Source organism: Phaethon aethereus, assembly GCF_964289735.1.
Source record: "Phaethon aethereus genome assembly, chromosome: 5".
Lineage (NCBI taxonomy): Eukaryota > Metazoa > Chordata > Aves > Phaethontiformes > Phaethontidae > Phaethon > Phaethon aethereus.
Window position 1 is genome coordinate 69,253,282 of NC_138579.1, and position 13,595 is coordinate 69,266,876.

The following is a 13,595-nucleotide window of genomic DNA, read 5'->3' on the forward strand; positions in this document are numbered from 1 at the left end:
AACTGTCATTTTCAGAGTATTTCAAGTTCCTCATATTTCACATTTTTTTAAGGTTTCAAAGCAGTAGTGTATGTCACTGAAAGCACCTTGGTGCTTCAGATACCACAGTGAAAGCCCTGGTTAGTACTAACTTAAAAGAAAACTCACAGCGCTTATTTCCAAAACTGACATACACAGATCCTCTAGATTGATGTATACGTATATAGATATACATTGATGTGCCATTTGTGCATTCCTGTATTTTTGACATTCAAAAAACAGCTCTAGAAATTATTTCATTGAAGACAGGGATCTTTCCCAGGTACAGTAAAGAAGAATAGCTACTGTAGTAATTTCAGTAAAGGAGAAAGCACACAAAACTGAATCTGGGGAATGTTTTGCACATACAGGTTTGCTACCTGAAGGTCTAGTGCTGTTCCCTAAGGGTCACAAAAGTTTCTCTTGGACTTCAGTAAAAATTGGATCTCATCCTTAGATTTTAATCTTTCATTAAAATAACAGGTAACACTCCAAGCAGACTGCTGAGCCTTCCAGCCACAGACTGATAAAACTAAATATTGCCAAAATTTTGGGGATGTTTACTGTAACTTTTGAGAGGCTGGTGGGGTATCTTCTGGTGGGAGTGGGAGGGAGCACGAGGGGCACAGTGCCCAGGTGGGGTGACAGCACAGAGAGAATTGCTGAGCACATTTATAGCAACAGATTTTAGAACACACAAAACTGGTGCATTCATTCCTATGGAAAAACAGGGTATGTTTTGTATGGATACACATTCTCCCGGTACCAGATTAAATTAATTCGTTTTATGAATTTTTTGATTCATAAATGATTTCATTTTTTTCATGATTTTTATGACCATTTAGAAGTTAGGTTTGCTTTGCTATTAATGTTCTGTTCTTAAGGAGAGAACTGCAAGCAAGATTAGCTTTTACTACAGAAAATAAACAGGAAAGGGGACAACTAATTACACCAGTTGACGTGTGTCTAACAGAAATCTTTTATAGAAAGAGTTAAAAATAAGCATTTCCGTGCCTAAAGTGATTAATATTCCACCCAACTGTTTCTTTTCCCCAGCAATCTGCAAACTGTAAGTGGGTGGATTTTTTTTCAGCTGCTTCTTATAGGCATTATTTATATTATTTTCCCAATTAAAAAAATAACTAAAACACAAAATGATTAAATGCAAATATCCATGCTTTAACCCCTGTTGGACACTGTTTTTCCCTAATACTTCATCGTGTTCAGAACTGTAAGAAAAACTGTCACAAAACTTCCTTGGGAAAAACACTTGATATAAAATGACATGAAAATGCCTGAACTAATTTCATGCCCCTAAAAATTATCATCCCTAAAACCATACCTGAAAGTGCTATTTAATCCTTCCTCCAGCTCTCAGAATTCTATTTCTGGCATTTCATACATCTGAAGGGGCAATTCAGCATCATTTACTGACAAAATTCACCTAGGAAATCCCTTACGTGTCTTCAAATGCATTTCTAAGGGAACAAAAACATTTTTATAACTACTTGACTCTTCAGAGAAAAACCTAAAATGAATAAAGTCACATCCAGCCTTAATAATCAGTTGCCTAAATGGACTGTCTAACATAAAATAATTTTGAAAAAGAAATTGCAGGAATTGCTTAATTATAGAGTCACTAAGCCAATCATAATAAATGTACACAAGAAAACACCGGTCTGAAACATCAAAGTGTTCTGCTTTCATTGCTTACCTTCTTTCTTTGTGAAGGCATTTAACAAAGACTTCATTTTCCCTTTTTACTTTAGCAGCAATCCCCTCATTATATAACCTTTGCTGGGAAGAGAGAGGCAAAAAACAAAAAAAAAAAAAAAGAAAAAAAAAGAGGAAAAAAAAAAAATAAAGCTACCCAATTTCTATGTGTTCAGGCTGCCTGCACCCTAACATAAGCAGCAGGTTTCTGGGCACTGTGTAATTGCGAGCATAGCTGGGCATGCAGTACCCAGCGTTCTGGTGACAAAGCCCACCCCACATTCTGTCTGTCAGCTGGGAGCCAACTGTGCATAGACTGGAGCTGCTAAAAAAAAAAAAAAGAAAAAAAAGAAAAAAAATCTTGCTATCTTTCACAGCATTAGTCATGTGAACACCACTGCCACAGCCCTGCAGACGCTACTCTTTGCTTCCACGAGCGCTGCATTTGTGCGGGAGCAAGTGCCGGGCTGAGGCATGTGCAGGTGGCCGGGGCTCCGAGGGGGCCAAAAATTCACATTTGCAAAGGGCAGCGGGGAGGGAGGTGTGAAAAGGTACTTCGCAGCAGTGCTCTGCAGGCTGCAGCTGGGGGAAGGAAAGCCTTGACAGAGGTGAGAGCTGCTGTACAAGTGCATTTAGCTTTTAAACTTGCTCAGCTGACTCTCAGTGCTCAGAGGCTTTTTGCTATTTATTTGCTTTTTGCTATTTATTTGCCTGCTTACTGCAATGCTCCAAAGAGCCAATCTGAGGAAAAGTATAAATCACACCAAGCTTCACACAATGACTACGTACGTTAAGAACAGAGACAAAACTGCCACTAAACAGAGTATCTTAACATGGCCTATATTCCAGTCCAAAACAGATGAGATACCAGCACAATTGTTTTCCAGTTCTCTTCCACTGCACAAAAATAAACCAGAATTTCTTTTTGCACAAGGTAAAAATAGGAAAATTTGACCAAGCCATTTCACTTAATTCAGTGCAGATGCCAGAAAATAAATGATGTAGCCATTGCAGTTTTAAAGTACTAATTCTGACAAAAAATTCTATAGATAGCTATGTCAGCCAGTGCTCCCAGAGGAAGAGCAAATAACTGAAATGGGCAGATAGGAAGCAGGGAGGAGGTGTTAAAAATCACAAAAATTTTAAGCATAACTAGTCAAGTGTAAGATACCAAGATTCCAAGGAATAGGAAACTCACTGTTAAAAAAAACCCACAGTAACCTACATGAAAAACTGTCTTCAAATAGTATAAACTCTGTAACAGTCAATAAATATTTATTCCATTTCAGACATCTCTGCTGATCGCTAATGCATCTCTTTCGAAAATTAGGTCTTTTTCTCACTGAGAAAGCTGCTTCAAGACAGACAGAAAATAAATTACTTTAATGGATTTAACTTCTGTATGCATTACAATTTCATATTTAACATAACACTGAAAAGAATTAGTAAGCACAAATGAATTGAATAGTTTAAACTTAACATTCCAGTGTCTACATAGCTATTAATTTATAAAGAAAAGAATATTTCTCTAAATCAATATAATTTTACGCTTTGGTTCTATTTATTTTTAAAAGCAACTATTCTTAGCAGGTGGAAATGTTCTCACCAGAGGAAATGTTGGATGCAGCATATGTACACCCTTAAACATCTTTATTTGACAGCAGGAATTTTCTTTCTAACTTTGAAAAGATGCAAAGCTTTCTAAAGAGTGAGTTTGAACTCTTATTCGCTAATTTATAAATATCTGCTCCCCAAAAGAATCAATATTGTTTCCAGAACAAGAACTGGTACGCCAGAACAACCATGCCACTAATTGGAATGATAAACTTCTGTGCATTACTTTTTCTAGGATCTTCATTCAAGCTCCCTGATTATATTTAGAGCTACAAATGACCAAGGAGCTGTAATTATTAATAATATTTTGCATTTCCATAGTTCTTTCTAACTAGACCTAGCCAATGGTATGCAAGGGCTCGTAAATTGTGCATGAAAACCTCAGTATCTGGTAGTACTCCTGCTTCAATAGGCAAATGGAGACTGACAGAAGCGAGTTTTATGGTGGTAGTTCCTGAATGTCCTGGTTTCAGCCAGGGTAGAGTTAATTTTCTTCATAGAAGCTAGTGTGAGGCTATGTTTTGGATTTGGGATGAGAAAATGTTGATAAGGTGCTGATGTTTTGAGTTGTTGCTAAGTACTCAAGGACAGTCCAGCTTCTCATGCTGGCCTGCAGCGAGCAGGCTGGGGGTGCACGGGAAGCTGGGAGGGGACACAGCCGGGACAGCTGACCCAGGCTGGCCAAAGAGATATTCCATACCATATAACGTCATGCTCAGTATATAAAGCTGGGACAAAGAAGAAGGAAGGGGTGGAGGGACGTTCGGAGTTATGGCGTCTGTCTTCCCAAGAAACCATTACACGTGACGGAGCCCTGCTTCCCTGGAGATGGCTGAACACCTGCCTGCCCATGGGGAGTGGTGAACAAATTCCTTGTTTTGCTTTGCTTGCGTGCGCGACTTTTGCTTTACTTATTAAACTGTCTTTATCTCAAACCATGAGTTTCCTCACTTTTACTCTTCCGATTCTCTCCCCCGTGCCACCATGGGGGAGTGAGCGAGCGGCTGCGTGGTGCTTAGTTGCTGGCTGGGGCTAAACCACGACACTGAAATGCTCAGAAAGAGCATTAAAATGAATGAAACCTTAATTTTTGCTTACTGACAGGGCTGAGATAGTCCTTTGTAAAAGTTAGGCAAGTGCTTGCTGGTGCTCCTTACTTTTAGGAACAGCACAATAACATAAAGACTCTGCCGCTGCCACGTATCCTTAGCTCCAAGCACTGCTGGAATGCCCATGGGCACAGGTTTCCCAGGGAGTGCATCTTAAATCAGTTTTGCACAGTGCAGGGCACTATACTTTACTGACGATACAGTACTGACAATAGATTGAGCCCCATATACTTGAAGAGGAGAATTACCTGTCGTGCCCACAGGAAAAGAAGAAAATCACTGCCTCCCTACGCTCAGTTCTGCACTTTAATAACCAGAACAGCAGTCACAGAAAATTACATACAAGCTATAAACATCAACTATCTACAAAGGGATGGGATCTCAGCATTGCTGCTGTTTCTCTAAGCAGAATGTCCTAGGTGTTTTACTGACAAGGTGACACTAGTGTAGAACCATGGGAGTTGCATCCTCAAACTGCCTTTTCTTTTATGTGGGTGTCAGTGATTCAAAGTACTGATCACCTAAGTACCTAAGCACAGCAGCTAGGTGAGGAAACGGTTAACTCAACTGTGCTCATTCATGTCTGTTCATATACAGTAAAACAAAAACAGACAGGCAACTGTAGTCAATCAGAATCAATCCCACGGGGTATTTTTATTAGATTTTTGCCAGAGCTGTAGCATTTCATCATCTAGAAGTTTCTAATCAGTGTTATAAAAACATAAAAAATATTAAAGTCACTTGAAATTATTGAGTTTCATGGAAATTGTGGGAACTCTACAATCTACGCCATCAGATACACCACCTGATGAGTGATCACTTTTATTCCATTTAACTGTCTTTTCGCCAATGCAGGAAATAAAATGTCTTCCTACACAGCAGAGCCTACTGCAATAAGCACTATTGTACATTTGGAAAATACGACAATCAAGGAAGTCAGTGAGCTATTTGCAGCTGCAGTTTTTTATTTTTTTCTAATTTTCACTAATAGCTTATTAGAATTTGTTTATTTTAACAGGACTCCTAAAATCTGTGGTGTTGGGAAGTTAAAAAAAAGCCAATACTCCAGCAGCTTACACCTTTGCCTGAAAGATTTTCTGCCTCACAATGGTACTCTTGGTACTATTAGCTCAGGACAAAAACATAGTAATTTGACTATGCTAGCACACAACAACAATAATATAACAAACAAGTCATTAGCATCCACAGTCTAAAAATAATGAAGAACCTTACAAACAGGGGTGAGGTAAGTCTTAATCTCCCTACTACTTCTGTAGGTGCTCAGGAAAATGTCTGTGAGCTCTGCATGGGGACGTCTCTGTGAAGAAAATGTCACCTTAAACAGAAATCAAAACATGGGTTTTAAGTTAATTCTGACTAGCATTTTTTTGTACATTTGTAACATCAGGTTCCCAAATTTCTATACGTATTTCAGTCCATAGATCTCATTAGGAATCTATGGAAATCAATGAGTTACATACTCTTGAGGATCTATTTTTAGGCACTTAAATGCCTTTAGAAAAGCAAAAAAATTATCTGTGACCAAATCAATGCTCTTGCTTAATCTTCCTACCAACACACCTATAAGAGCATGGGCTTCTCAGATAATGGTAGATCACAGTTGTTATTTCCATGCTTTGTTCTTTTATGATTTTGTCCATTTTGGAGTTCTTGCCAGAAAAATCCCTTTAACTTGTATACACATCTAGGTTTTTGTTATAAATACAGTTCTTAGCATGTATAAATGCATTTCTCTCCACTACAAAATAGGCTTACCGTATGCTAAGCCACCAAATGGAAAGTTAGACAAGAAAAGACAGATTCAAATATAGACTGTAAAGTACAAAAAGACTCCTGAAAAAAAGCAAAAATCGCTAGGCTGGTAGAGTGCTTCTAGATTACTTATTCCACAGAGCCACAAGGTGGTCAGGAACACAGGCAATGGTGACAGATTCAGAAGGAATCCACCTCAGGGGAACAACTAAACCTATTTTATAAAGCAAAGGGAGTTTATTTTTCTGAAAAAAATCTGGGGAGTTTGCTCAGGAAGCTGCAGTTAAACCAGCACTGAGAGAAGCATCTGAGCCCACTCAAATGATGCTTGAAGAGCCCAGCCCCAGCTGACCGAGCATTAGTATCTTTCTTGCCACATGACTGTTAGCATCTTCTTACCACCCAACTATTACAGGCACCAATCAGCTCCTATTAGTAGCCTTCAGGCAGTCAGTCCAAGTCTGAAGGGTAGAATGGAAGCAGGATACTGTGTAGGAAAGGACGGCAGAGGGATGGCTCAGGAACAGATGGCAAGAGTTACCAATTAGAAGGAGAAAGAAAAATGAAAACTAGCAGTGCAAGTTCCCTAGGCATACGCCAGACACTCCTTCTGTCACCTGGCCCTTCCATTACACTGCCATCCCCAAACTTTGCTCTATGTGACAAGGGTCAGCCTCACTCTGCTCTCATGAGGAACCTAGCACAGACCTTGCTCAAAAAACAACAGGTAGTTGGAAAGGCTCACAGATATCCAGCAAAAGCCACAGCTGTGTGGAAGGCTTGATTAGAGGCAATTCTTTCGGTGGCATGAACTGGCCACTGCTGGGCTCCACGATTCTGCAGAAAACACTTCGTAATTCCTGTTATTGGAAGTATTTTAATAACTAAGCATGTGAGGTGTATGTGTTTGTGGGTGCATTTCAAAGGCGTTTAAAAGTTGATGAATATAGAGTTGCCACAGGTAAATCCTGGGAAATGAAAATCAATCCCTCTTTCTTGCCATACTCATGTGACTATCGATAAGCCTTCACTAAGATTACAGCGAGAATAACATTCAAAGAGCTGCATGCTCCTGCAGAAGGGAGACATGCTCACCTTAAGGCTTTACTTTCAGATGCTCACACAACATTAAGAAGATACAGAGAATCTTCTATTTAGATTACATTTAAAAATTCCAAGTACTGCATAAACTTGTTATATGTCAGAACAAATGCCTGCAACCTCTTTGATAGCTTAGAAAATAATAGGTTTAGAAATTATGATCCAAAAGAGCTTGAATATCATGGGTATACCCTTTCTTTAAAAAAATTTACCAGGCTTAATGTGGCAATACCCACAAATACCTCAAGCTCTGACTGCAGTGATACAGGAACACAGATCAGAATTTATCTGAGAACCAAAAGAAAACCTGCATCCCCAAGGATGAGAGGCTGCTTTGTAGCCTACAATTGCGTGAGCCATCTGGGTCAGGGGTGCAGACAGAACGGGAACAATGGAAGGTTAAAAAGTGGGAAAATGAAACCCTCCAATTTCCTGTCAAAGGCTGGAAGTGGGGAGGAAACAATGGCCAGTAATGAGGGAGATGTCTTGCAAGTAGCAGTGTGAAAAGAGAGAAAAGCAAATGCAATGAGAGAAAGCTACAACAGCTGAAGGAGAATTTTAAAACATGACTGAAATCTATCAGAAATGTCAAAGAAAGCAGCCTATTTGAATAAAATATGTATCACTCACTTTCATCCTAACAGGTATACTGCTATAACAAAAAAGCAACTTATCCAAATAAAAACCTATATTTTATATAGTTCTGTTTCTGTGGAGTATTCTCCCTCAGCCAGAGGTGGGGAACAGGAAGACCAGCTCTGACAAGGGTTTCTCAGGTTTTATACTCCCAGAGCACCCATCACCCCTCATTTCTATTATGCATGTTTGGGTTGAAAGTAACATCCAGTCTTACTCTGAATACTACAAATAACTACAATAGCTATTTGTATCTATCTTCTATACATTTGTGCACCCAGAGAACAAATAGTTTTCTCTGCTGGTTGTGAAGACAAGGAAAGAGAAAATTCTTTAAAAAGTAAATAGTTATCGTGAACCTTTTCAAAAAAGGCAACGGATGATGAAACTACTTGTTTTAACTGATTTCTTTAAATAGGGACTGGGCTGATTTCAAGGTCTGTTTTCATCAGCAAGCAGAATTCATCCAGAATTGTTCATCTTTATAAAGCAGCAGACTATTAGTAACCAGCTACTTACAAGTGTCGCTGAAGCAAGAGATTAACAACTTGTATGGTATCTGGACAGAAAGATCTATTTAGCTCAGACTGTCAGCTTGAACTGAAAGCATTCAAGTGTGAACCCCTGAAGCTGCATTCTTTTACCTCCAACAATAAGATAGAAAATACAAATCAAATATAATTATATCCTACTACAAATTCTTATGCTCTTTAAACAAGCTGGTGAAAGGATGGTGCAATTTTCTCCACTAATGATACACTGGGAAGTCTAGTCCTGATGCAGCATCACTCAGAAGCATTGAATTACACAACAAATTAATTTCCTTCTTTGCATTATGTATACATTGAGTTGAGAAAAATATAATTTAACATCAGGGGGCTGTGCATATCCCAACCCACATAGTTTGTGCTAAAAAAATAATAACTAAAAAGCAGTGTCATTCACAGAGAGGAGACTTTCATGTCTGGTAGCTCCTGCAAACAAAGATGCCGGATTCTTCTTCTAACGTCTGACGCTGATAGGCCTTGGATGCAGTATACAAATTTGAAGATTGCAGTCTGATGTTGCAGAGGAGAACAAAGATAAACGAAACTACACAAGATGCGTAGAAAAACAAATGTACCATTATTGGATTGCATGCCGTTTCTGTCTTCTGGTGTTGTACAGAAAACAATCTAATTTTGCCTTCGTGTAACTTTCCTCCTACCAAAAGCTCTCAACAAATTCCTTAAATCATTATGTTGTTCCAGGTTTTATTCAGAGATTTGATTTCACTGCTTTAATCTAAGTGTGAACCTCTTTAGTAAATAGTGGGACAAAGCATCTGTGCTTCCAAAAGTGTTGGTGGATCATGTCAGTTTTATTTAGAATAACACCGTTTTCATAACTGAAAAGTCTATATTGCTCTCAAGGGCAGGGGGGAAGATTGGTCTCTTGTAGAAGTTACAAAATATGTAACTAGCCAAAGTGGTCAAGTGGTGTCCCACAGGCACATGCATTGTGGTACAATGTATATAGACAACTGCAATTGCTGGGAGGGTGGGGGGCGTAGGGTAAATTTCTGTGTACTATTTTAGGTGTCAGTCAGTTGAATCCAATTCTCCAGGCTTCCTATCTCTTGGGACTATTCCCCCAGCAGATCAGATATGAAATTCATCCACTCTGCTCTGACAACATTTTACAGTACCTGCGCAGAAGTCTAAATGGTAACACAAGGTGCCTAAGGATGGAGAAGTGCACCTAGTATGAATGCCAGCTTTATAGCACCCCCTCGGCTGGAGAGTTTCTCACACATACAGTTACTCCTGATTTACTGCAGGGAAAAAGACAGAAGAAACTAAGCCATGACGTTAAAGTTCATGCATCACTGTGAGTTAGCCCAAAGCAGGAATTGTAAGAAAACAGCAAAGAAACAAATCCACAATATCTTCTTTTAGCTCCAGCTCCTCCCTCTTCTTCAACTCTTAAATCTTTCACTACTATTTTTCAACCTTGTTATCCCTTCTTCTCCTGGCTATAGTTACCTTTCACTGCTTCCATCACCAGTCCTCTAAGGTCAATCTGCCTGCCACTCAGAGACAAAGGAAAATAAAGGGCATGTACGAGTGCATCAGGAGAGAGATTTCTAGAAGACATTCCCTCATGGCAAAACTACATAAAATTAGCAACAAAGACAAAATCACCCAATCATCATACACAAAGGTGTAATTGTCAAGCGAGGAAAGAACAATCAAGTAGTTAATATGACACTGCTATATCTTTTCAGCACCTTGCTGCACTTTGAAGGTAATATTTTCATTGAGAAAAGAATGTATTACTATACTGAGGAGACATAGCTGGGCTTGAACTGTCAGAACTGTGAAAGCTTTTCACTCTACTGGTTGGCTTCCCACAGGTGCATGCTACTTTATGATGTATTTAATGATAAAAACATGCATTACCACTTTCAGTCTTATGTTACAGTAGAGCAGCAAAAGGAGCCCATTTTTATTCCGGCAGAGCTATTATCACCAAAACCATAAACTAAGTGCCAAGAGAACAAAATTGCTGACTCTGCAGCCTCCCTGAAGCCCATGAACCTGCAAGTAGTGAGAGGAGAATTTAAGGAGAGAATGCTGCTGGGGGTCATAAGTGTAGAAGTCGTCACCAAGACCTCCATATCCCATAGACTTGCATAACAAACTAGAAGGCAAAAAGCATTTACATAGCTATGCAGCTATAGCTTATCAAATATGGAGTCACTGAGGACCATCATTATTGCACCCCACATTATCCTGTGCACACATTTTTTTCCCTTCCATCTAGTATAAGCGATCTTCAAGAATTCCTCATTTGCTCATATCCTCATCATCTGAATTCCAGAGTGGACCTAGCACTATGGGCACCAAGTAAGTTATACTTACACTTTTGAGACGATGCACGTTTGGGTTACCTGAGTAGAGAGTCTCTCACTGCAAATTCCCAATTGTCTTTTGTGCTACAAATAGTAGTTACACAATGCAACCATTCAACCCTCAAAATATCTTCTCTTCTAAATAGAAGAGAGCAAGCTCTAGGTTAAGTCATGTTATCAAGCAGGATCCTTAAATGATAAAACCCAATAATTTAAGCTGATAATTGTCTCAGTATCCTTAGTTCCATTTAGACACTTGGTGTTAAAAAGAAACTAAAACATTGCTGACTTATTCATTAAAATAACAGCATTTTAAAATACATTAGTAGCCTACATTTCTTCAACTCAAAAATAACTGTTAATGAATCATGCTGGTATAAATAAGAAAGGATAAAAAAAGAATGTATCTGCTGTAACAGGGGGTTATCTTTGTACAAATACGTAGGTGTTTGCAGCATTTGTAATGTTCTTAGTGGTTAATCCCATTGAGAAAGGAAAGCTTGCTCACTGAAGAGTTCTTGAAGTGGATTAATAATTAAAGTAACATTAGCAATACTATGCCTACTTCTGGTTCAAGGCATCATCACTTGCATGTAACAATGAAAATGTGGAGGAAAGACTTGCCCCCACCCCAGTGTAGCCTCTTTCTTGATATTGCCTGTAGATTAAGTTTTGAGATGATGTACTGTCAGCTGAGCTTAGATTTTATGTAACAAGAATACAAAAAAGGACTGTCTTGTTTATATAGGTTAGTAAGTCAGAGCAGGTAAATAAGATCAACTGAAAGAATAAAGAAGGTGCAAGCTTAAAACCCATTATGAAAAAGTAAACTTATGTACATACTATTTCAGAATTATGACCATTTATTCTTATGTTTCTGGCAGCAGTTATAGATATTGCAACATGATACCCACTAATTCAGCGGAAAATGCATGGCTGACATCCAAGACATTACTATGAAAATAGAAGTGTTCTGGATATTATTTGGCAGTCACACCCCCGGACATCATGAGTGCTACAATAAAATTTGACTTCCATGTTCAAGTTTCAAAATAACTCTGTTTTCTTCTGGACAAGAACTGATTGAAATAAAGCTAGTAGAAAACAGCAATGCACATCCCTAAAAAAGAAGGGGAACAGAGAAAGGAGAGTAATTGTACAAATAAGCAAATTGTGTATGTTGTCCCCTACTAAGTCATGGCATTTCAGGTGCGGATTCTTGATGTTTCAGAACAATTGCAGACTGTGTGTTTAGGAGATAAATCATTCTCATGTTGGTATTACCTGTACACATGTGTAACTACTATAGGTGTCCACCAGCACTGTCATTAGACGCAGGCTCATTTTGCATTAACCACCTAGGATTTAGCTTGTCATCATCTACAGAAGCACATCTAAACTAAGTTATGATGATTGCACTCATATATTCAAGGGCACAATTTCAGGTATGAGAATTATAAGTAATAAGCAGTACATCTTTATAAGCAACAAAAGCACATAAATAATACACTAGGTATCAAAAAAAGTACGTAAAACAGAACAGATAAAACAGGGTAACAAAATATGTATTTCAGATATTACATTAGGAAGCTTCAGTTGAGAAGTAAATTCAAATTACCTGCAATATTTTTTGTTTACTAACTTTTGTAATAAATACCTAAAATAAAGGAAAGATCCAGCCTTCATCTCCACCAGTGAACACCAGACACAGTTTCACTGGGAACTTGTGGTGCAGCAATCCTGCAAGCAGCCCCTAGCAGCTTTGGCTTCTGAGGAACCACTGCTTATAGACAACATATAGGTGACCACAGTTCCCAGGATGCCTCTGTTGCAACAGAGGATAGAAACACAGTCAAAGATTATTCGCATCCCCCGTGCCGTGTTTCCAGTGGAGGTCAGGAAAGCCTGAGACCACTCCATCAGCTGGCCAATGACTGGTGGAAGGGTGGTGAAACAGAACAAGAATAAATGGAAATTTATGAAGTTGGGAAACCTTTTATAGAATCACTGCAAGAGTAAATTGTCTGTAAAGTCCTGAAATATTTTTCCTGGTCAAGGATTTGGCAAGAAATTTAGAAACGACTCACCCTAAGTCCCCCTGGCTAGGACCGTGTTTTCCACTATGTTGGGAAGCTGCAAGGAACATCAAAGGAATTGTCAGCAGAAAAGGAGGAGGAGAAAGAGATGGGACTCACAGGACACATCTGAGGTCAAGAAATAAAGTATAAATGGAAGTGGAATATTGGAAGATAGGAAGAAATACAGTGAAATTCCAGTGATTCCCAGTGAATCTGGGAGAAATAATCTGAAAGAGATTTTCAATGGAGAAAATGAAAACGGACTACTGCTTTAAAACGCTTGGGAGCGACAGTACTCAACAACTCAAGAAAGGGCATGTCATGTAGCATATAAACAAGAAAGCAGCGTACGCTTGGAAGCTGCACATTGCACAAAGGAGTAAGGTGATACTAAGCAATTCTTACAGCATCTTCTCAAACCTTATTTCATTTCTGAATACCAGACACCAGTTTTAACAAAGATTTATCAAACCATATAACAACCAAAAGTAATACAGCAAATAATGGAGATGCAGGAGTGACTAATTACTGATTTAAATTTATGTAGGAAAGGCTACAAAATGTAAATGGTCTGAGCAATCTCCTACACCATTCACAGAGTCACAGAATTTTGACACGGGCTTAACTTGGAAGAGATGCACCTCTTACTCTATAGGGTGT

The 13,595-nt window shown here is 38.8% G+C and overlaps 1 protein-coding gene across 2 annotated transcripts in view; it reads right to left on the bottom strand.

Annotated features, from left to right (window-relative positions):
- Window positions 1-13,595, bottom strand: part of SHANK2 (SH3 and multiple ankyrin repeat domains 2) — a gene marked incomplete at both ends in the record, with an annotated part of 313,032 nt that overhangs the window by 225,299 nt on the left and 74,138 nt on the right. The window contains one exon of one of the 2 annotated variants that reach the window (XM_082000564.1): window positions 1,733-2,389. The exons of the other annotated variant lie outside the window; for it this stretch is intronic. Coding sequence (XP_081856690.1) covers window positions 1,733-1,769 — 37 coding nt within the window. Of the gene's footprint in view, window positions 1-1,732; window positions 2,390-13,595 lie in introns of those variants that run through there. 2 annotated transcript variants of the gene reach the window in all.